The sequence below is a fragment of the Coptis chinensis genome, chromosome 5 (genome assembly GCF_015680905.1).
Source record: "Coptis chinensis isolate HL-2020 chromosome 5, ASM1568090v1, whole genome shotgun sequence".
NCBI lineage: Eukaryota > Viridiplantae > Streptophyta > Magnoliopsida > Ranunculales > Ranunculaceae > Coptis > Coptis chinensis.
Window position 1 is genome coordinate 95,931,827 of NC_141460.1, and position 25,435 is coordinate 95,957,261.

Sequence of the window (25,435 nt, forward strand, 5' to 3'; positions counted from 1 at the left end):
GGAGAATATAACTAGCTGTTGTATCCTGGAGGTTGACGAGTTTTGTCTGCATAAAGAGGAACAGACACGAAACAACCTTAAAGAAAGCATTTGATCCGTGCCTCAGCCAGCCTTCTTTATATTCACAGTTTATTCTTGTTGCAGCAATTGTTACCAACATCAACTAATTATATAGTCTCTACATGTATAAAACTAAGAATATTTGAACACTTACAGGCAGCAATTGTTACCAACATCAACTAATTATATAGTCTCTACATGTATAAAACTAAGAATATTTGAACACTTACAGGCAGAGTAGGTCCTTACCAGAAAAATTGTTACAAAGATCGACAAGTACAAACACTACTAATTTCACCTCTCAGGGTCCGCCTTGCATGAAATGAAACTATTAGTGTGCAGGGAGGCTAAGGTGTTAGTATGAGGAACTACCCTGGAAAAGTACTGCTGCCATCCAGGAAATGCTGTCTTCCAACTTTCCTGAAGATCTTCAGCTTTAAATCGTAATAATGACAGTGCTTAGGACTTCCACAAATCAGTAACAACTCGTCGTGATGGACTTTAACAACTTCTACCTCTGGAAACGTGTGGTTGTAATTAGGATTGCTGCGAAAGCAAAGCTTTGATGAAGTCAGTGGTTTAAGACTAATTATGTGTCTTTTGACCCAAACCTGGTTTAGGTAGTCCTCCATGACCCATAAATAAAATTCAGCAGTGGAGGCTGAAAAATCACATAAACCTAATTGCCCCTCCATCTCCAAGAGTTGCATTGTTCCGTGTCTTTCTTTTGAGCAACAGGGACTTCCAGGATGTGGCATCGTAATTAATTCCTCACTCTCCATTTTGAACAACAAGATGAAATCTAAACAAGTAGGAAATTCCTGACCCCAGCAAGGGGCACTTGAAGCCGCCATCCAGTGCAGTCTATCGTTTAAGATAATAGGGGGTCTACATGTGCAAGGAGATACAGTGCAGTTAGAAATCTTTCTTAACACTGCGGTCCTTAGGCTCAGTACGTAAAACTCATTCTGCCCTGCGGTGTTGTAACGACGACTGTAAAGTATTCGATATTCACTTGTTGGCGTGTGGAAGAATAATCCGCAGTCCTCATACTTAAAAATGCCGATCTTCGGAGCAGTTACTGTAACTTGTTCTTGTGTCACAGGGTTCCAAATATATAAAGCATGGCCTCTGCTTCTGAATAGAAGAAATCCGTAAAAGGAAGCAATAAGGGAAGGCTTAGCAATAAAGGAAGGCTTATTGTAACTGTCGGGCATAAAACTCATAGTGAACTGTTTCCTTCCTGGTTCAATCTTGTTCCGTCCATCAACCGCAAGAAGCATAACATCACATGTATAGAGGTGAGCGTCATCATCATACACTGAAAAAACCCACGAGTAGTTCTGGACCACAAGGATTGGGGTAAACTGTTTAAGTTGCATAGCAACTAAAGATGGAGCTGACATTCTTTCACAAAGTGATTTACAAACACTTCGACATTGAAGGATACACTCAGAAGTAATTCTACTTAGGACATCAATTATGATATCATCTGGGAGGAGAAGCAGGTTATTTTCATGATAGATTTTATCATCATGATCGTAAGAGAGAGGGGCATCCTGGAGGAGACTATCATGCGGCAATGGTTGTCATCAAGGAGAGGTGTGTGGCCATGAAGAGGGAAATTGTGGAAAGAACTAAAATCACGGGAAAAACTATCATCATGGGAAGGACTTTCTTTAACAAATAGTTTAGGTAACATACCATGAAATATAATAGGCATCCACTTCATGCACTGACAACTTTTATCCGTCTCATCTGTGAAGAATAACATATAATTAATACTATATTAAGACCAAGTAGACCAAGCAATTATCAATGCATCACACGAGCAAATATTCAATAGATACAATAAGATGGCATCAAAGGGTGCAAAACAATTTCGAGGATTATGTTAGCAAAGTGATCTATCTTCTCATGAAGAGTTTACAATACAACTAGCTGTGGAACTTAAGGAATGATATACTTTGAAATGGCTCTTGCTGACTATTAATGCAAATGGAAACTGAAAAGAGTGTGATTGTATCAGAATTTGATGTGGTCTTGAAAGTTAAAACTTCAAATAGCATACTTCTTAGTTTGAAATTAGAATTACCTAGTTTCTATGTTCGAAACTACAATCATAAAGTACGCCTAGAGCTAATAGCGAGACAGAGATTCGTGGAAATCACATTGGCCATCACCAAGTCTATTTCGTCACCATCACTTTTGGCCATACATGGGCAAGATACATTGACAGATCCGTTCTATCCATATAAAGCTTTTATCAATTGATATTTTGGACAAGACGTACGCTGAAAAAATCAATTACTTAGCATGAAACTCGTGAAAAAGTAATGTATATATTCAGTTAAATTGGTTTTTACAAGAACTGGTTTGTAAGTTCGAGCTGTGGTCTACATAAGCAAGTTCAAGTTTAAACAGTTATATATTTTTTTCTCCAGAAGATTAAGCTGGCCGATCAGCAAGTATAATCTTTGGAAGTTACAGTAGAATCTTTAAAACAATTACGTCTTTGGAACATAAGTGATCACTTATGAATAGCAAAGCAATTAAGTGGCAAAGACTTTCTCTCTAGAATTCAGCAAAAGGAAAACAAACATAAAAGTATAAAAACACACATAATCTTAAACTATAGAGTGATTCTAAAAGTAGCTTTACGTACTTTGGTTCAAGGCATGGTGGGAACTCGTTCTTGCCTGTTGCTTCTTTGCAAATTTTAGAGAGGCCATATGCACTTCTTCAGAGTTTGCACCACGAATTTACTTTATAAGTGCTACGTGAAAGTCCTTTTAAAGCACGAATTTAGAAACCGTGTACAGGTTGGGATCTGGAAACCCTCACGGAGTCCTCTGGTTCCAGGAACGTGAAATTGTTTGAAGTGTAAAGTGCCGCAACATATCGGCATATTTTGACAAATTATCAAAATATCTGCCGAGATTATCACCCCTCGAGCCTTGACCATTGTAAGGGGAGGTGGATATTTTGATAGATATCGGCATTTTGTTCCATGATATTATTAACTATGGTCTTTTTGCTGCTAAGAATCTCTTCTCTTCTCTCTTTTAAGGCTGAGTCCAATCTCTATCTCTTCAATCTCTTTTTAAAGACCCTAAAATAGAGCTAAAGTTTTTCAATTTTTCCAGTTTTGTCTATCTCTATATTTTGTTCTGCTTACAATATTTCTAATTAGTTTTTTCTTTTTTCCAGTTTTGTCCTCTCTTATTCCTAATTGTTTCCGGTTTTGCCCTCACCTATTTTTCTTTTTCCATAAGATTTGCTAACGCAGGAGATATAATGAAAACAATCATGGACTCACCGACTCTTCCTCCCTCAATATCACCCCTTCCTAATGTCACTCCTTCAATATCAGGTGTGTAAATGTGTAATTCTTCTTACTACTCTCCCCGTAGTGACCATTGAACATGTCAACGACTCAAACGCCATCTGGCCAGCCTGATCATGTATGTCGAAACGAGATAGCACGTATGAATCGTCGGAGACGCCTTCTTAACATGAGCGAGGAACAATTGGCATTGGAACGAGAACGTCGTCATCTTCGTGATAGACAGCGTAGACAAACTATGAGCGAGGAGCAAAGGTTGCAAGAAAAGGCACGTCTGCATAGATATTATCAACGTCGTAAGGGTGTATTAAACAATTGTCGTGGCAGTGAATCTCCTAATCAGGATAACAAATACTGCTCCAACGACGATGTACATACCCCTACCACTGACAGCATATCCTCTATTTCTAACACTACGGTTGGGTGCACCTTTCGTTCGTTGTCCACGATTCAGCCACCGACACATATCAATCTCTCAGGTATTAATACAACTCTGATATTATTCTTTGTATATATATATATCATGCATTAACATTTCTATTTAATACAACTTTGATATTATTCTTTGTATATATATCATGCATTAACATTTTTACTTTAAAAAAATATCTTACTCTGCACCTTTTACAGACCACGTACATAATGTCATTCAATGTCACGTACAATCAGAAGTGGACAGGCTTAGCGAGTGATCTCTAACTGCCATTCTAAACCTAGATGGAAGGAATCTTGATATTAGCATTGGTACTCTGCTTTAACATACTCTTTTGTTTATTTTGTTTTTACGTAGTATTGGTTTTAACCCATTCTTGACGTTTACATTTTAAGAGACCCCGACAATATAGTAACTACAAGTACGCCTCTCCAGGATGATATAAACGGGTATGACAGCGGTATTCCGGACGACGCTAACAACAGTTATGCTAACGACATTCAAGGCACTTTCCTATTGTTACACGAAATATTTTGTCAACTAATTTCTTATTCTGCATATACATTTCTTCTTATTAATTAATGACTTGATTAATAAATTGTTACAAAAAATGCAACATATGCCACTAGGCCAAGAAGATGAGAGTTTTGTTCAACCAATCCACCCCCTTCGAACTAGGAGAATTCCAACTACATGTAGATCTTCTCACAATTGTGCAAGAGATTTCGTTTACACCCCAAACTTCCAGCGTTTCGAGATAACACGCATGAACACATGCAACCATTGCCATGTTGAAATATTCCCCTCTGAATCCCGTCAATTTTGTTGTCTTCGTGGAAAAGTCAATCTCCCGCTATTGTCGACATCACCTGATCTGATGTATCTATATGCATCACACACGGATGAGGCTGTCCACTTTCGTCATAACATTCGATCTTACAACAATGCATTCTCCTTCACTTCAATGGGTGTACACTTGGACAAAAATCTAGCCAGTAGAAGGCGTGGTATTTATACATACCGTGCGCAAGGATCTATCTACCACAGAATTGGTGGTCTTCTACCTCAGTCTGGGCAGCGACCAAGATATATGTAGATGTATGTTTACGACACAGATCATGAGATTGCTAATCGATAAGCTAAAAACAAGATACTCAATCCACAAGTTCTGTCCATTTTGCAGAGGGTACTTGACGATCATAACCCCTTTGTTCACACACTTCGTTGTATTTCACAGTCTGAAAACATACTAGACATATGATTGCTACTAAAGGAAAAGCCATGTGAACGTCATCATTATACCTTTCCAACGTCTTCCCAAGTGGCTGCCATTTTGATTGGGGGTGACGACCCTACAGAAAAAAAAAAAATAAGAGAGATATTATTGTGGAAACTATGATAGGCAAATTCCTAAATGCCCCTGACACTGCTAGCTTCTATGATCCTCTTCAATATCCACCGCTTCATCCTTATGGAAATTTTGGCTGGGATTTACATATTTTTAGTGACGATTCATGGAGAATCAGTTGCAAGGAATTCTACTGTTATATGCTCCAGGTTCTTTTTGTATTCCATCTATTACTTTCTCCCTTTAATTTTTGTCGTTATGCATATATATGTATCAAGAGTTTATTACTATATCCAAAATCTTTGTTGGAACAGATTCGATCTAATTACGACTCAATCCTGCTTCGTTCCGGTTGGCTTTTGCAACAACTTGTTGTTGACATGTATGTGAAGATTTCCACAATGCAGCTTCGATATATCCGAGACAATCAAGATGCTATAAGAGCTGATTTGTATCCAGGTCTGATAGATTCATTAGCCTCCGGAGAAACAAATGCAGGTGAATAACATGTCTATATATTAGTTTAGCTTTAGATTTCTTTCTTTCATTTCCCACTTGCACACAGTTTATCTATTTCTAGCTAACATCGGTCAAAGGACTATATTACCGTTATCATATATTGGAAGCCCTAGAGATATGCATGAAAGATACCATGATGTAATGGCTTTGGTTCAAAAATTTGGAAAGCCGGACATTTTCCTCACCATGACCTGCAACCCAAACTGGGTCAATATAACGCGGCGGCTTGAACCTAGTCAACTCCCACAAGATAGGCCTGATCTTACTACGAGAGTTTTCCATGAAGCGTGTGAGGAACTCAAAAAAGATTATTCAATATCGGGATCTTGGGGAAAGTTGTGGCACATGTACATGTCATTGAATTCCAGAAGCGGGGTTTGCCACATGCACATATGCTCCTAATACTTAATTGATGATGCTGACAAACTAAAATCTCTCGAAGATTACGACCGAGTCGTCCGAGCTGAAATTCCTGATCCCTTAAGTGAGCCCGAGTTATACAAAGTTGTTATTAAGCATATGATACATGGTCCTTGTGGCCCATTAAATCCTGATTCTGTTTGCATGAGGGATGGGGTATATAAAAAAAGATTTCCAAAAGAGTTCTTTGCAGTAACTTTTCACGGAAATGACTCATACCCTATTTATCAACGACGTGATAATGGTCGTACAATTTTGCTTCACGGTGATCTTAGTGTCGACAATCGTTAGGTTGTCCCATACAATCCATGGCTGCTGTTAAAGTATGATTGTCATATAAATGTTGAAGTATGCTCAAGTATCAGATTAGTCAAGTATTTGTACAAGTACGTGTACAAAGGTTTTGACCGGATCTCCATGGAGGTGAACTCAGCTGCGCCACATGACCATGATGAAATCAGGAAGTTTATGGATGCAAGATGGGTATGTCCACAAGAGTCACTATGGAGAATTTTCAGATTTCCCCTTAATAGAATGTACCCTGCAGTTTATGCTCTACAGATCCATCTTCCTAATATGCATCACGTTATCTTATCGGAAAAACGGGATGTCAGACATTTGATTGCAGATGAACGTACATCCCGAACAATGTTAACTGAATTCTTTCATACAAATATGGTTGACCCTGAGGCAAGACAATATTTATACAAGGAGTTCCCTGAGCATTATACATGGAATAAGTCGGATAAGCGTTGGCGAGAAAAGGGGAACAATGTCAAGGTGATTGGTAGAATGCGCGCTGTACATCCATCTGATAGTGAGAGGTACTTCTTACACATTCTTCTTAATCATGTTAGGGGACCTACTTCTTTCGATGATCTTAAAACTGTTGGCTCACGAACGTGCTCAACGCTTAAAGAAACTGCTGAACTACGAGGACTTCTAGAACACGACAATTCAATACGCGAGTGCTTATTGGAAGCAGCCGCAATACATATGCCATCAGCCTTAAGAAAATTGTTTCACTTCTATATTGATTTTCTGCAATCCATTGGGTGTTCGTGAGCTATGGAATGAATTTTACCCGTATATGATAGAGGACTATTCTTCCACAAGCAACACAAATACTGCGATTAATTGTTTGCTTATGGAGATAAAAATATCTTTGTCTGAAAATGGGAAGAAGTTGTCAAACTATGATTTGCCAACCATTTCTAAAGACCGTGATGATCATTCTAATCTTCAGAGTTTGATTGCTGAAGAAAGATCAATTGTCATACCTCAAGACAATCTATCATCTGTTAGTATGTTGAACGATGACCAAATGTATGCCTTCAATAAAATAGTACACTCAGTTAATCATCGCAAAAGCTCTGTTTACTTCATCGATGGTCCAGGTGGTACTGGTAAAACGTTTTTGTATTGTTCTATTCTAGCTTACTTGAGAAACAGAGGCCACATAGCCATTGCAATGTCTACTTCAGGTCTTGCAGCTACCATGCTTCCTGGGGGTCGCACTGCATATTCAAGGTTTAAAATTCCTGTGCCCACATGTGCAAAGTCCACCTGTCGAATAGGCAAGTGAACCCCTCTTGCTGAATTGCTATGTCAGTCAAGTCTCATTATTTGGGACGAGGCAACTATGACACACCGCCACGCATTTGAAGCACTGGGCAGACCACTGAAAGATTTAACCGGCTCCGACTTGTCTTTTGGTGGAAAGATTTTTGTATTGGGAGGAGACATTCGACAAGTCCTCCCTGTTGTTCCTCATGGAACTATTGCTGAGAAGGTCAATGCATGTATAACAAAATCTAATATATGGAATAGTGTCAAAGTGATTCATCTGAGAGAAAACATTCGTGCAAGGATTGATCCCTGTTTTTCAGATATGCTATTAAGCATAGGCGGCAGCAACGAGCCTTGCATACTTGACGATATGGTCAAAATCCTAGATGACATTCTTATTCCATGGGAGGGTGAGCATTCTTTATTTCACTTAATATCTAATGTTTTTCCTACACTTCCAGAAAATGCTCATAATAAAGACTACATAGCTCATACGGCGTTACTAACCCTAAGAAATGACTGTTGATGAGCTAAACGAGATAGTCATTCAAATGTTCTCGGGTGAGGAAAAAACATTCTATTCGTTCAACTCAGTTGAGAATGACCCTAGGCATTTATATCAACAAGAGTTCCTAAACTCCATATCTCCAGGGGTTTGGCCCCACACAAGTTGACACTTAAACTAGGAGCTCCCATTCTACTTCTCAGAAATATCGACTCAGCTAATGGTCTCTGCAATGGGACCAGACTTATCTGTAGTGGATTTCGAAGAAATGCCATCTACGCTGATATTCTAACTGGAAGTCATGCTGGCAGACCGGCTTTTCTTCATCGAATTCCAATGAAGCCATCAGAAGATCTCAATCTTCCTTTCGACTTCACTAGAAAACAGTTCCCAATTCGCTTGGGGTTCTCTTTGACGGTGCACAAGTCACAACTCACAATGACAGACATTACCTCATGTGGGAATCTATTTACCATATCATGTGTTCGATCACGGTCAGCTGTATGTTGCACTATCACGAGGTGTGTCCAGGAGCACAACCAAAGTATTGGTGAGAAATGGAGTCATAAAGGGTTTCACATGCACTTTTACTAGAAACGTTGTCTACAAATTAAGACGTTCTTCAACAATGTAACATGCATGTGCGATCCGATACAGCTTCTCCATAATCCATATCTCTCCTCATTGTAAGTTCCCTTACTTCAATTGTCTTCTCTGAATACAGTAATTTCTTTTGTAATTTCCCTGTATATTACAGTACCAACCTCCTACTTCTGTTTGTAAGTTTTTGCAGTTTTTGTTTGTATATCAAACAATATCTCCGTACACAGTGTCCAACTTTGCAATTCTCCTATTTTTGGACATGTTATATAATGTTTTTACTGATTATGCTGAAATTCGATACTACCTTCTTTATCTCATCGAAAAGAAAAAATATACTACCTTCTTTATTTGAGCTGAATTCTGATGTGAAGGACGGAAGTATTTGCTGAATTCTAATTCGCTTGGGGACGTTTCTTTTTTGCCTTTTCCCATAAATATTATATTAAGTTCTGTTTATCCTTTGGTCTGCTAGACTTAACTGCCGTCTTTTGGTTTGTTAAAATTTTGATTGTACTTTATTTTCAAGATACTTTAGTACATCTGATATTTTTGTGGTGTTTGAACATTAGTTATGATGCTTTTATCATCTAAAATACATTGTCTGCATGGAAAACAAGGTTTCTAGGTAGTGAAAAAAAAATAGGGATTACATGTGTCTTTATAGCCACGCCAGTCTTGGTGCTCTCTTGGTGCTCAAGTGATTATGCTCGGTAGAGGTCGGTCACGTATTGAGAGACAGAATAATGCTTGGTTGCGATGAAAGGGGACTGGGGTACGGTAGTATAAAGTTTATTTACTGATAATTGTGACAAAAGTTACAGTGTGTATCTCTACACTATAATCTTACGAATTAATTTTTGATCATTAGGTATACATCACTATAATAAACAATTGGCTTACTTTCTTCTATTCATTCATCACTTATATAGAGTTGTTTACATGTGTATGAGATCCTATAACTTAGGAAGCTCGTACAAGATAACTTGAGAATATATTATAGTATATCTATGATATCTAAGGTGATATATATCTAGAGACATAGAAGGTTCGTCAATAGTCAGATCTCATGCTGACTTCAAAGTGGTACAGATTATCTAAAGAAGATGATACTGTGAAGGTTACTCAGATAGACATCCAGGATTAGTAGTGTTTTTGCAAGACTTTTCGATGGATGCCCGAGTTTTATTGATCCCAAGCATGATACCTCTCTCGCACTGGTTTGTGAATTTGGGTTCAGTAACTTTCCAGAATTCCAGTTCAATTTTTTTTTTCCATCGATATTAAAAAAACACGTACATCAAATACTATTGTGGATGATACTACCTTCTTTATTTGATTTTTGATTGATACTGCTGTAAAGGGGATAAAAAATATGTGTTCTATTAAGCGTGTTAACAGCCTCAGGGATCAAATCACGCTCATCGAGCGTGCCCAGATGGCTAGTAAGGATAAAATGAAATGTGTCTCTCTGCATGGCTGCATTGATCTCGTTCCGTAAAAATATAATTTTTTTCGTTGGTTATTATAAAAGTGGCCACTTGTTTAACTCTTTACACAGCAGATAAAATTTTCAGGGAAAAGTAGAATAAAGGGTGTACTACCCACTTTCTGCCAAACCCGCCAAGTGAGCTATTACATCATCAAGACAAGTGAGGTGACTAGAAAACTTCTGAAATTATTCCGTGGAGTTAGAGTTCTGTTGCTGAAAATTCAAAAGTGCGTCCTTCTTTCCAATAGCACTTTTTAGTTTATAATAAGCACAAAATTATATCAACTAATTATATAGGTCTCTGCATGTATAAAACTAAAAATATTTGAACACTAACAGGCAGAGTAGGTCCTTACCAGAAAAATTGTAACAAAGATCGACAAGTACAAACACTACTAATTTCACCTCTCAGGGTCCACCTTCCATGAAATGAAACTATTAGTGTGCAGGGAGGCTAAGGTGTTAGTATGAGGAACTACCCTGGAAAGACCACTGCCATTCAGGAAATGCTGTCTTCCAACTTTCCTGAAGATCTTCAGCTTCAAATCATAATAATGACAGCGCTTAGGACTTCCACAAATCAGTAACAACTCGTCGTGATGGACATTAAAAACTTCTACTGGAAACGTGTGATCGTAATTGCTGCGAAGGCAAACCTCTGAAGTCAGTGGTTTAAGACTAATTATGTGTCTTTTGATCCAAACCTGGTTTAGGTAGTCCTCCATGACCCATAAATAAAATTCAGCAGTGGAGACTGAAAAATCACATAAACCTAATTGCCCCTCCATCTCCAAGAGTTGCATTGTTCCGTGTCTTTCTTTTGAGCAACAGGGACTTCCAGGATGTGGAATCGTAATTAATTCCTCACTCTCCATTTTGAACAACAAGATGGATTCTAAACAAGTAGGAAATTCCTGACCCCAGCAAGGGGCTTCAAAAGCCGCCATCCAGTGCAGTCTATCGTTTAAGATAATAGGGGGTCTACATGTGCAAGGAGATACAGTGCAGTTAGAAATCTTTCTTAACACTGTGGTCCTTAGGCTTAGTACGTAAAACTTATTATGCCCTGCAGTGTTGTAACGACGAGTGTAAAGTATTCGATATTCACTTGTTGGCGTGTGGAAGAATAATCCGCAGTCCTCATACTTAAAAATGCCGATCTTCGGAGCAGTTACTGTAACTTGTTCTTGTGTCACAGGGTTCCAAATATATAAAGCATGGCCTCTGCTTCTGAATAGAAGAAATCCGTAAAAGGAAGCAATAAGGGAAGGCTTATCGTAACTGTCGGGCATAAAACTCATAGTGAACTGTTTCCTTCCTGGTTCAATTTTGTTCCGTCCATCAACCGCAAGAAGCATAACATCACATGTATAGAGGTGAGCGTCATCATCATACACTGAAAAAAACCACAAGTAGTTCTGGACCACAAGGATTGGGGTAAACTGTTTAAGTTGCATAGCAACAAAAGATGGAGCTGACATTCTTTCACAAAGTGATTTACAAACACGTCGACATTGAAGGATACCCTCAAAAGTAATTCTACTTAGGACATCAATTATGATATCATCTGGGAGGAGAAGCAGGTTATTTTCATGATAGATTTTATCATCATGATCGTCAGAGAGAGGGGCATCCTGGAGGAGACTATCATCGCGGCAATGGTTGTCATCAAGGAGAGGTGTGTGGCCATGAAGAGGGATATTGTGGAAAGAACTAAAATCACGGGAAAAACTATCATCATGGGAAGGACTTTTTTTAACAAATAGTTTACGTAACATACCATGAAATATAATAGGCATCCACTTCATGCACTGACAACTTATATCCGTCTCATCTGTGAAGAATAACATATAATTAATACTATATTAAGACCAAGTAGACCAAGCAATTATCAATGCATCACAACCAAATATTCAATAGATACAATAAGATGGCATCAAAGGGTGCAAAACAATTTCGAGGATTATGTCTCATCTGTGAAGAATAACATATAATTAATACTATATTAAGACCAAGTAGACCAAGCAATTATCAATGCATCACTCGAGCAAATATTCAATAGATACAATAAGATGGCATCAAAGGTTGCAAAACAATTTCGAGGATTATGTTAGCAATCAAAGTGATCTATCTTCTCATGAAGAGTTTACAACATACAACTAGCCATCACTACGTCTATTCCTCACCATCATATTTAGTTATTTATGATTCCAGTTACCATCACTTTTGGCCATACATGGGCAAGATACATTGGCAGATCCGTTCTATCGATATAATGTTGTAGTCTTTAAAAGCTTTTATCAATTGATATTTTGGACAAGACGTACGCTGAAAATATCAATTGCTTAGCATGAAACTCGTGGAAAAAATGTATATATTCAGTTAAATTGGTTTTTACAAGACCTGGTTTGTAAGTTCGAGCTGTGGTCTACATAAGTTCAAGTTTAAACAGTTATATATTTTTTTCTCCCGAAGATTAAGCTGGCCGATCAGCAAGTATAATCTTTGGAAGTTACAGTAGAATCTTTAAAACAATTACGTCTTTGAAACATACGTGATCACTTATGAATAGCAAAGCAATTAAGTGGCAAAGACTTTCTCTCTAGAATTCAGAAAGGAAAACAAACATAAAAGTATAAAACACCAGCACGGCAACACACACACACAATCTTAAACTATAGAGTGATTCTAAAATTAGCTTTACGTACTTTGGTTCAAGGCATGGTAGGAACTCGTTCTTGTCTGTTGCTTCTTTGCAAATTTTAGAAAAGCCATATTCACTTCTTCAGAGTTTGCACCATGAATTTACTTTTATAAGTGCTTCGTGAAAGTCCTTTTAAAACACGAATTTAGAAACCGTGTACTTTTTTGAATCGGATCAAGGTTGGGATCAGGAAACCACCCGTTGGGCTCACTGAGTCCTCTGGTTCCAGGAACGTGAAATTGTTTGAACTTTGAAGTATAAAGTGCCGCAACATATCGGCATATTTTGACAAATTACACAGCAGATAAAATTTTCAGGGAAAAGTAGAATAAAGGGTGTACTACCCACTTTCTGCCAAACCCGCCAAGTGAGCTATTACATCTTCAAGACAAGTGAGGTGACTAGAAAATTTCTGAAATTCCGTGGAGTTAGAGTTCTGTTGCTGCCACTGACTAAGACCATCTCCCATAATCTTCAAACCACTCTGCAGCAATGACATTCCTTCACTAATTTCATCAGGAAGCTTTCTTTTCTTGTTTACTTGGTTTTCATTGTCAATCTCCATAGTATCAGAAACGGAATCCTCTGGATTAATAGTCAGAGATTTTTTAACTAATTCCTTCAGTATCAGGGCTTCACTGACAAGAAAAGCAAGTTGTTCTGTGCATGGTACCACTTCATGGAGAGCTACTTCCTTCTCAAGAAAAGCCTTCAATTCAGACATGAATCTATCCTCATTTGCTTCACTCCCTGTATCAATATCGAATGAAACTGCTGCATCATGCGGGAAAAACCGCCAAAGTTGGCTGCAAGAAGTTCGTGCTGCAAAATATCCAAAAGCAGATATTGCCAAATGAACAAATGCCCAGTGCCTCTCTCTTAGTAACATGTGATAAATCTCGCATATGGCTGATATTACTGGACTTCCCTCGACTTCTACAATATTCATGTGTGAGAGTCCTGCCATAAAAAGAGCCAAACCTGGCTTGCATTGATTCAATCGAGCATCAGTGGGTACAGACCTCATACTAAACAAGGTGTGAAGCTCCAAGATGACTTCTCTCATCTGAGAAGAAGCATATAGATGTTTCATGATTGATATGATTGCCAATGTCTGGTTTAGAATTTTACAGTAAGTGTCTTTTAAACTTTCTGTAGTATTTCTACATCCATGAATAAGAGCAAGTGTGAACTTCAGGGTCTTATCATCAACATCAGAGCTACTAATCTGGCTGCAGAAAACAGAAATATCTGGTTTAATCTTTTTACAGAAGAATCTCAAAGCTCATTATGCAACAAAATTGCACATAGCTGAAAAACAAGCTAAGGCACTTACAGGCAGTGTAAGGCCGAAGATAGAGCATAAACTGGTCCCCCAAGCACACTCGAGCTACAAGATCCCGAAAAGTTATCCACTTGAAGTTTCTTAACATTGCTCTCCATGAAGCTGTGATACCCAGTAATAAGTCTCTTGGCAGCTAATTTCTTCAGCTTATCTGACAAAAGATTCAGTGGGAACCCTTCAATGAGCAAGTTTATATATATGATTGATGTCGTTGGTGATCTATCATCGGTGACAATGGAGCTGTAAACTTGATCTACAATAGATTGTGGTGCATTAGTAATAAGCATGCAGATGCATCTAGCCATATTCCTTAGAGCAGAACCAGGCATAAGAGCTGGTTCAGAAGAAACCATAAGTTTCAGTATAGATAAAAGTTGATCAATAGTGTTTTTCACCATCTCTATCTCAGCATGGCGCACAAAAAAGCACCAGAGTTCCGTAACAATTTCCTGCAAGAAGAAATGAGGATGACAAAGGTTCTCAAGTAGGAAGGTCTCTACCTCCTCCCAAGCTAAAGTAGAAGACACAACAATCATGAACGTTTTCAGTGTATGCATAACAGAAAGAAATATGGGTTGCCAACCCAACTCTGATGCTGATCCAACAGCCTTGACTACAGGCATATGCAAATCAAGAACAATTGAGTAGACATGTCCATCTATTAAGCAGCAAAAGAGCCAATTAAGCTTTCTAGCGATTCCAAGTCTTACTTCTTCTCCAAGATCAGGAGAGCTCTTAAGAAGATCAAGAAATAAGAGAACCCGACCAATCAATAAAATCCTTGTTGTGGGCAGACTTTCGCAGGTTACAGAAAAGATTTCCTTCATTGAAGTTGTTGAACTTGTATTCATTTCTTCAAGATAAATTGGACTTGTATGGTCGGCATCAGTGAACAACCAATCTAAAATTTGGATCTTTGACTCCTGATTCACCTCAACTGAATTCAATATGCTATGAAGTAAAAGAATAGAAGTTGGCTCCAACAGTTCTGTCAATGCTTCACTTGAAGCTTTTAGGTGAGTTGCTTTGCTCAGTGAAACATGGAAGGTTGAAATCATTAGGCCACATAAAATTATCTCCTTGTATATGGTGAATGCTTGACGTGGATAGTGGGACAACAATCGGATAGCATTAATGAGGTAGAATTTAACTGGAAGAAATGTCCTTTTAGCTTCAGTTAAGGCAATATCTTCCTTGAGTGTAGATGACCATGACTCCGCTGCACCCCTCAAAGAATTAGTGGCCAAGGATATTAGGGTCAATAAAATATCAGTGACATTTACTTTTGTAGCTACATCCCCTGTAGTGAGCTGCAGTAATGTCACCACACCTTTCCATGAAACATTAAGAATAGTCACCAAACTTCCCCCTCCAGTTGCTGCAAGGATGCCTAATTCGTACAAACGGTCTATTGTACAAGTTGTTATAGTAGCTATGTGATTCAGGTTATCAACCTTTTCAGTGTCGATGAAGCCTCCATCGTTATCAGTTTTCATGCCACATGATTCTGAATTTAGGGCCTGGTGATATGCTCTGCACAACCCTACAGAAGCATTCAAAACCTCCTGTGCCACCTTCAGTACTTCTGAAGCAAGTGAAGGAATCATCTGTTTGAGAATAATAAGAATCTTAGGCACAGCCCATGAAGAGGAGGCTGGAAAACATTTTAGAATGACACCAAAAGTATGAGTATGTAGTTATGTACCACAGCACTACATCATTATATACGGTTTTCAATCCAAGGGCATGGATGAATTATGACCACGACACAAAGTTCTTTCGACCAAGTAGGAGAAGAAATAACTAAAACAGGTTGGACTTCAAAGAGCTCAATGAAAAAGTACCTTGATCTCAGAAATTGCAAGTTTTGCCAAGTCTAATTGTCTTAAGATGAATTCCTCAACAGTATGCATAAACACTTTCTGCCCCAAAACAGGTGATCTTCTCAAAGCTGACAAAATAGCAGCAGAGAAACTCAACAAATCCAAAACCAACTGCAAGAAAATCATTATATCAAATAATTGTTAATACTTAAATATTTTTACTCTACTGAATCATGAATCAATCCCAGATTTAACATCAATCAATAAAATGAGATAAGGCATTCTATAGGGTTGTTAAACTAAAACTTCATGCCGTCGAAACAAACAGTTTCGTACATGGCAAATACAATGTGTAGCAGGGAAAGTTCTATACTCAAGGTTCCAGAACAAATTTCAAATGGAAGAAACATGTAATTTTGGTAGTATTAAGTCACAGGTTCCCTGATCTAGTGTCAGAGTGCATACTTTGATGAAATTTCTTTGTGTATAAATAATAAAATGAGATCACCACCTGAACCATTTTTACTAGTGTGGGAAACAAACGACTGAGTTACAAAACAGAGGCCATTACCCTTAATCCATTTCAACTACATGAACAAGAATATCAAGGTAGATGCTGCAAATAAAATCAACAATAACATCCAATCCCTACTGCTATTTTAACAATCATGCATTATGAACAAGTTGAGAATGTTCCTACTCTAGAATCCAGATTTAGAAGGCGGAAGGGTCATTGGCAGACACTGATAAGCATATCCACGTAGAAAGTCACAGCATGTTGCAAATTTTTACTCTAGGACTTCATAAGGGTCATTTGCAGACAATAATATCGAAGCCATCTACAGGGTTACTGTAAATGAAGTAATAAACACATTCATTATGTGTATATGATTATAGGAAATTCCAACACTTATCCTGTCAGGTTACTTTACCAAAGTAACACCAAATTAATCAGTATTACATCATTACCTGAAAAAATATACAAGAATGCTCTTCTTGAGATTCTTGAATTGACGTCAGTGTCATACTAAAATGTTCTGCACACCATATGCTAGCCTGATAAAATATATTCAAGGTATTACTCAATCTCTTTCAAGCTTTCACAAAATCTAAGGATAGTGTCGATATTATTGATAGTAAACAAAAGAAAGTACTAACAGGCAAAGAAATAAAAATACCTTTGTTCCAAGGGAAAGGAAGCCTTCCATACATCCTGATATGTCTTTCTCTAAGTACTTTACAGCTACATGTAAAATACTTTTGTTTAGCATGCACTGGGATACATCCAAGCAAGTCGAATCCTCCCAAAATGTCCAACCCGTCATTAAGGTAGAAACATGAATAAAAAGAATACAATCCAATCACATGCATCCACTTTCAAGTTTCAGCCTAGGTAACTAGTCAGATATATAAAGGGAAATATCCACTAGAACTACATTATATATTTAAGCATATGAAACTGAACAGATTGGATACTGCAAGCCACTTTACAAGTGAAGCCAACTCAGACTTGTCAGATATGTTGAATTCCCCAAGCTGATTAATAAGATCAATACGACATTCAACAACCTGTAAAATATACATTTGAGGTTGGGAGTTGTAACTTATTCTAAGCAAAGCGATGTAAGTAAAAAGAGGAAATGAATTACTATTTGAGAAGAGAGAAAAGAAAGCATACTTCAGAAGATTTAATTTTTTGAAGCAATGTCTGCAAATCTCCACTTGTTCTATCTCCTCCTCCGCCCATTTTTTTTTCTCTTCTCTTTCTCTCTGTGTCGCTCTATTTCCCGCTCTTTTTGAGCTTCTGTCTCTTTTCTCTCTTGCTCTCCCGCTCTTTTTAGGGCTTCTAACCGGGTTGGTAATCTGGACCAGGTCCATATGGATCATGGACCATAAAAAACATCAATTCTATGGGCCTGAACCTCCTCACTGGACCCCCAAACTAAACATCCCAATTTGCGTTTCGGTTGCTACGCTATGCGCCTCCCCATTAAACAATCTAGCTATCCGGTTACAATTGAAATTTGAAAACATATCTCTAAGATGCAAAATATAATTAAAGAGCGATTAGACCAACAACAACAACAACAAATTAAACTCTAGCTTTTCTTCCTCGCAAAAAAAAAAACTCAAAATTCATTGAAAACATTTTGAATAATAGATTAAGTAACATAATTTTGAACTTTGTAGAGTACGTGCTTCCTATTTTCATTTTTATTCCTACTGTAAAAAAAAATTAAAGCTAGTGGTGAATAAATCTTTTTTTGTTGTTTAAATTTTAGCTTGGAAATTGGTTGAGCTCTCTATATATCTGAGCAACTAACTAAATCTTCAATTGATTGACATCCAAATTGCTTGTAGCTATTCAAAGTCACGTTTCCAATACTTTTAATAAGGTTTCTTACCATTTTGTTATGTTTACATGAATAAATCTTTGGATTTTGAATGGTTTTTATGATTATTTTTTTAAATATATTAAATGGAAATATTTGCTGGGTTTTTTTTTTTTTTTTTTAAATAACATGTTTAGGTAAAATTGAAAGACTTTATTTGTTTGTTTTGTTTTGTTTTGTTTTTGAGAATTTTGGGTCTAAGCTACCTTTAATAGGCAAGAAATTTATCCTTATCCTTACATATGTATTGCACTCGACATCGTCAAACACAAGCGCTCAATGGAAGTATATAAGTAGGGGTGGATGCAGGATTCAACATTATATTATTACTATTTTTTTTTGGGTGAATAGTTCCCATTGTATTAATGGTTTTTGAAGGGCTACAGCCCTTATCAGCCAACTCATAGATCCACCCTTGTATATAAGGAAGATAGGTATGGACCAACGGTATATTGGTATCGGGTACGTGATCTTTATTTTCTCTAGCAACACTAGTACTCTAGCTAACATTAGAAAACGAAAACCCAACAATATAATCTACTCAAATTTGAAATTAGGTTCGTACTTCAAGGAGAAGTGAGTTACTTTTGAACAATTATTGAAGGTGCATAGTATTGAAATTGGGCTGGTGACGTATGATTATGAGACTTCGAAGCTTTTATTTAAGAGGAATGACAGTTTTGGTTATTTGAGTTAAAAAAAAAAAGAAAAATAGCAAAAAAATTAAAAAAATAATAATAATAGAAGCAAAAACAAACAGAGGACCATGTTGCTTTTTGTTAGAATGGACAAGTGGCATAAAAGTTGAAACAATTATAGAGATACCATTTCTGTACCCAATTATAGAGGAACAGACTCGAGTAAAAAATAATTGCCTCTATCTTGCAAAACAGAAGAAAAATTATTATATATATATATATATATATATATATATATATATATATATATATATATATATATATATATATATATATTTTTTTTTTTTTTTTTTTTTTTTTTTTTTATTTCTTTCACTACAGATATAGATACTGAACTATAGTGAATTATACATTATGCATACTATTTTTTTTTTTTTTTTTTTTTGTGAAATAGGATACTTTATATTTCAAATTAATATTGCTTAATATGAGTACACGTTATGTACGTTGTTAAGTATTAATACGTATTTGATGATTCGGCAAACGGAGTCAACTAATTTCCAATTTTGACCACTATCAATTTTGACCATTGTACAATTATGAAGCAAACAATTTTTGATCTTGCAAAATTAATTGACTTTGTTTGCCAAATCATCAAATATGTATAAATACTTAACATCGTATATAACTACTATACCCATAAAAATAAAAGCAATAACTAATTCAATTATTGTCATATCCCAATAACCGCTTCAATCCAATAATATCTTCCAAATTAATTTGAGATATTTCCAATAGGGTAAAGAAAGAGAAAAAACAAAAAGACCGAGAGACTCATTCCAAAAGGAAACAACAAATAAAAAAAAATTGAAAATAATACTCTGGATCTTGAAGAATCTTTGTGTTACTACAGCACACTACACAATAAGAGAACTTCTAATAAAGGTAAAAGAATGCCCAAAAAACAAATTGTTTTTTTTCCTCTTCTAGAAGTTACTTCAAATTTGATTTTTTTTTTCTTATTCCAATTACTTCTTCTTCATCATTGTAGAAGGGTTAAAGGAGTTTAGTATAAATATATCAAATTGAAAATTTCTCAAGTGGAAAATGAGAAAAGGTTCGTGAATGAGGGAAAAAATACATTAATGGTGATGAGTGAGAGGAGGAGGAAGACTAAATTCTACAAGTTTATCTCTTTCTAATTCCTTTCGTAAAAAAAAAAAAAAAATGAGAAAAAGGAAAATAAGAAATTGAAGGGTTTTGTGTTTCTTTGGAAGGATAAACACTTGTTTTTTTTGTCTTTTGATATTTAAAAAAAAAAAAAAAAAGTAATTTAGGAACTGTCTTAAAAAATTTATTTATTTATTTCAAAGTTAGAATGCACGGAGTGTTTTATGGGTATGTCCAAAATCACCCTAAATAAATTAAAAAAATAATAATAATAGAAACAAAAACAAACGGAGGACCGTGTTGCTTTTTGTTAGAATGGACAAGTGGCATAAAAGTTGAAACAATTATAGAGATACCATTTCTGTACCCAATTATAGAGGAGCCAGAACTGCCAGACTGGAGTAAAAAATAATTGCCTCTATCTTGCAAAAAGAGGTATATATATATATATATATATATATATATATATATATATATATATATATTTTTTTTTTTTTTTCACTACAGATATAGATACTGAACTATAGTGAATTATACATTATGGATACTATATTATTATTTTTTGTAAAATAGGATACGGTATATTTCAAATTAATATTGCTTAATATGAGTACACGTTATGCACGTTGTTAAATATTAATACGTATTTGATGATTCGGCAAACGGAGTCAACTAATTTCCAATTTTGGCCACTATCAATTTTGACCATTGTACAATTATGAAGCAAACAATTTTTGATCTTGCAAAATTAATTGACTTTGTTTGCCAAATCATCAAATATGTATAAATACTTAACATCGTATATAACTACTATACCCATAAAAATAAAAGCAATAACTAATTTAGTTATTGTCATATCCCAATAACCGCTTCAATCCAATAATATATTCCAAATTAATTTGAGATATTTCTAATAGGGTAAAGAAAGAGAAAAAACAAAAAGACCGAGAGACTCATTCCAAAAGGAAACAACAAATAAAAAAAATTGAAAATAATACTCTGGATCTTGAAGAATCTTTGTGTTACTACAGCACACTACACACAATAAGAGAACTTCTAATAAAGGTAAAAGAATGCCCAAAAAACAAATTGTTTTTTTCCTCTTCTAGAAGTTGCTTCAAATTTGATTTTTTTTTTCTTATTCCAATTACTTCTTCTTCATCATTGTAGAAGGGTTAAAGGAGTTTAGTATAAATATATCAAATTGAAAATGTCTCAAGTGGAAAATGAGAAAGATAGCAAGGAGCTGCAATGAGGAAAAAATACATTAATGGCTGATGAGTGAGAGGAGGAGGAAGACTAAATTCTACAAGTTTATCTCTTTCTAATTCCTTTTGTAAAAGAGAAAAAAAAAATAACAGAAAAAAAGGAAAATAAGTGCGAAGGGTTTATGTTTGCTGGAAGGATAAACACTTGTTTTGTTTTGTCTTTAATATACTTAATAAAAAAAAGGGTAATTTAGGAACCTAAATGTGTCTTAAACAAATTTATTTATTTATTTCAAAGTTGGGGTACGGGAGTGTTTTTATGGGTATGTCCAAAATCACCCTAAATAAATTAAAAAAATAATAATAATAGAAACAAAAACAAACGGAGGACCGTGTTGCTTTTTGTTAGAATGGACAAGTGGCATAAAAGTTGAAACAATTATAGAGATACCATTTATGTACCCAATTATAGAGGAGCCAGAACTGCCAGACTGGAGTAAAAAATAATTGCCTCTATCTTGCAAAAAAAAAAAAAATATATATATATATATATATATATATATATATATATTTTTTTTTTCACTACAGATATAGATACTGAACTATAGTGAATTATACATTATGGATACTATATTATTATTTTTTTGTAAAATAGGATACAATATATTTCAAATTAATATTGCTTAATATGAGTACACGTTATGTACGCTGTTAAATATTAATACGTATTTGATGATTCGGCAAACGGAGTCAACTAATTTCCAATTTTGGCCACTATCAATTTTGACCATTGTACAATTATGAAGCAAACAATTTTTGATCTTGCAAAATTAATTGACTTTGTTTGCCAAATCATCAAATATGTATAAATACTTAACATCGTATATAACTACTATCCATATTAGTAATACAGTACCCATAATAAAAAATTTACTATAGCTCACTACCCATGTCAATAATTTTTTCCAAAACAGAACAAATTTTTTATGGGATTTGGTCATCAAACGAAAATTCAAAAATCCTATATATGAACAAACTCTTTTGAACAAACCCTTTTGAACAAACTCCGTGGCAAGTATCACTTACATTACTTAGCTACAACACTCCTCAAGTTGCAAAACAGTTGGAAGAAGAAGAAGAAAAAAAAAAAAACCTACGACACTCCTCAAGTTGCAAAACAGTTGGAAGAAGAAAAAAAAAAAAAAAAAACCGATCCCTTCTTTGCGGCGCGTAACCCCCATTCTCTCTCTGTACCTTCAACCCTCTATCTTCATCCATCCATCCAAGTTGAAATAGCCCTGTGCAGGCTGTCCTCGAAAAGAGGCATATCATGTGCGCTGATATGGTTATGCGTACCAGGCCCACAGAGTAGTGCAACACTGCAACGCAAGGGCAACACGGTGGGGGAGTTGAGGTAGTGCAGATGTGCAATTCATCGCGGAACATTATAGGTTTATTTTATAACCCAAAATATGTACCAAGCGTTCGTTGTGGGCTGTGACGCGCTATATATCCCCATAAGATCAGAAATTAACTCGTGGATTTATGGTCCAGTTAGTTATCAGATATTGAAATGAGAATGAAGAAGGTTTATGGCCCAGTTTCCACATGCAAGCATAATCGAAATATCCAATGCTATGAAGTATGAACATTCATTTGACATTCATTCATGTATAGACAAGAAAACTAAGGTTTGTTTAGAGTTTAGACCCTTCATTATTTTCTGTGTCTGTGATATAAGCGGCAGAGTTTATATGCTCCCCAATCCCCATCTTCATCTGTACGTCATTCCTATGTTAACATTATTAACACGCAAAAAAACGCTTTATTGGCCAAAAAACCTGTACTGCTAAAAGGAACAACTCCAGAAACAAATAGGAACTTCGAAATTAAAATATCTCAGTTTAATTCATTTAGAAAAAAATTCTCGTGTGTCTACGATAGATAACAACGGCGGTCACCGTGGTATACATTGCCAGAAGTCATACCGACAGCATTCAAAGTTCCAGATATTTTTGACTTAATGAATATGCTTGCATGATGCATGGACCAAGGAGAGCAAACATTAAACACAGACTCCTTGTGATCAGACTGTGATAGTGTGATTCATGTAAATTCTTCTTTTCCCTGTTGCTCAAATGTCATTCTCACTGTGTACTGATGAAAATATGATATGCATGATGAAGTGTGTGCTTTGTGCATGAATTTGAATTGGAGAAGGCATTGAGATATAGATGCATACCATATCTATTAATTAGAAAACAAGTACATAGCAGCCTAGCAGAACCCTATCCAAGTCTAACATGATCCATAAAATCCCAAATTCCCAATAAACCTATACCCCAAAAGTTCCCCAACTGACAAGCACAAAGTCACAACAACCTAGGCACACAAACCAAGATATCCCAAACTACCAATAACCATAGAAGCAGGTCATTAACGCTAAGGACCAGCACAATAAGTCAATAACTAAAAGAGTACGTTGATCATGCATGAGAACATATTACGGGAGGACACCAGCAACAGCCCCTCCACCAGCTCCACCACCAAGTCCACCAAGCCCGCCAAGACCGCTAGTGCCACCGAGACCTCCGAGTCCTCCAAGTCCACCAAGTCCACTTGCACCACCGAGTCCTCCAAGTCCACCAAGCCCGCTTGCACCACCGAGTCCTCCAAGCCCACCAAGTCCGCTAGCTCCACCAACACCACCAAGTACTGGAAACGCAGCACCAACACCAGCAGCAGCACCAACTCCAGCAAAACCGCCAACAACACATTTTTTGTCTTTGAGACCAGTCTTGTTAGGCACATTATTTGTATCACTGTGGACCACGGTCTCAGTAGGCACATTTCGTGCACTCGTTTGTGCTACTACTAGTGCCAAAACTAACAAAATACACCACCTACCCATCTCTCTGTCTTGCTGTCTCCCGCTCTCTCTGTAATCTCTCACACTTAACACTCTATGAGGGCTAGCTAATTGTTGAAGTTGCCGTGACTTGTGACTTTGAATCACGCACTAGAGCTATTTATAGATGAATGAGGGCGGTGTACAGTTACGATTATTAAAGAGAAGGTTAAATGTGGGTCAACCGTGTCACAGTATCGAGGTTGTGAATTTATCTAAATTGATCAGAGCGCACAGACCACATATATACCTAGCATAATTTGTATGGAAAATTAGTATCAGGTATACTGTACTACGTAGTTTATATATATGAACGGAATATTGGTTTAATACGATTTTAAAATTGGATTATAATAAACTACCAATTAAAATTTGAAAAAAATTGTTTATCCACTAAAATTGTTAGAGCGATTAGTTGCATCTTGGATAGTACTATGTCCCAGTTGTTCACTACGAAAACGTTTTCTCTATTATTAGAGTTACTAATCCAGCTACGACATTGAAGGCCAAAATCCTAATTGATATGCCGTACGTATTTTCCCCAGAGTGCTTGATAGAATAAAAGGTATAGGAATACAGTATAAATGTTCCTCAAATTAAGGAGGGTGTACGAAGCTCTACAACAGTCAACATCTGAGAGTACAATGTTGGATTAATTTCATGCATGAAAAAACGCACATCGGAGTAAAAGTGACAAGTTTCAGTTGTTGTGTATAGACATTCAAAGACTGATAAGTTTTGTGATACATCATAAATTTTGTTCTTGGGCTTCTCAAAGAAGTAACATAAGCTATGGGCAACTTGCCTTGCCAGATTTAATAGCACCATTGTAACGACTGCCGACTGGTGCTTCCAGCTAGTTTGAGCTAAGGTTAAGAAGCGAAGTAATTACTTACACTTTCAAATGAACTTTTGTGTCAGGGCAAGAACGACGCGTGGTGTTCATGAGTGTGG

General features: G+C 36.3%; 3 protein-coding genes across 3 annotated transcripts; 1 reads left to right on the forward strand and 2 right to left on the reverse strand.

Moving 5' to 3' along the window:
- Nucleotides 1-223: 223 nt before the first annotated feature.
- LOC147500498 (uncharacterized) lies at nucleotides 224-2,957 on the reverse strand. The gene is made up of 2 exons (XM_086562116.1): nucleotides 2,726-2,957; nucleotides 224-1,818 (listed from the first exon to the last, which is right to left on the reverse strand). Exon 2 carries the CDS (start codon nucleotides 1,464-1,466, stop codon nucleotides 429-431), a length of 1,038 nt encoding a protein of 345 aa, XP_086418242.1. The 5' UTR covers nucleotides 1,467-1,818; nucleotides 2,726-2,957; the 3' UTR covers nucleotides 224-428.
- A 2,277-nt stretch (nucleotides 2,958-5,234) lies between these two features.
- LOC147500499 (uncharacterized) lies at nucleotides 5,235-7,191 on the forward strand. The gene is made up of 4 exons (XM_086563649.1): nucleotides 5,235-5,396; nucleotides 5,502-5,646; nucleotides 6,149-6,282; nucleotides 6,418-7,191. Exons 1-4 carry the CDS (start codon nucleotides 5,235-5,237, stop codon nucleotides 7,189-7,191), a joined length of 1,215 nt encoding a protein of 404 aa, XP_086419775.1.
- Nucleotides 7,192-13,140: 5,949 nt separating this feature from the next.
- LOC147500500 (holliday junction resolvase) lies at nucleotides 13,141-17,475 on the reverse strand. Its single transcript, XM_086562117.1, has 5 exons — nucleotides 17,343-17,475; nucleotides 17,134-17,220; nucleotides 16,186-16,335; nucleotides 14,333-15,948; nucleotides 13,141-14,228 (listed from the first exon to the last, which is right to left on the reverse strand). The coding sequence occupies exons 1-5, from the start codon at nucleotides 17,433-17,435 to the stop codon at nucleotides 13,337-13,339; spliced, it is 2,838 nt and encodes a 945-aa protein (XP_086418243.1). The 5' UTR covers nucleotides 17,436-17,475; the 3' UTR covers nucleotides 13,141-13,336.
- Between the last annotated feature and the right edge of the window lie 7,960 nt (nucleotides 17,476-25,435).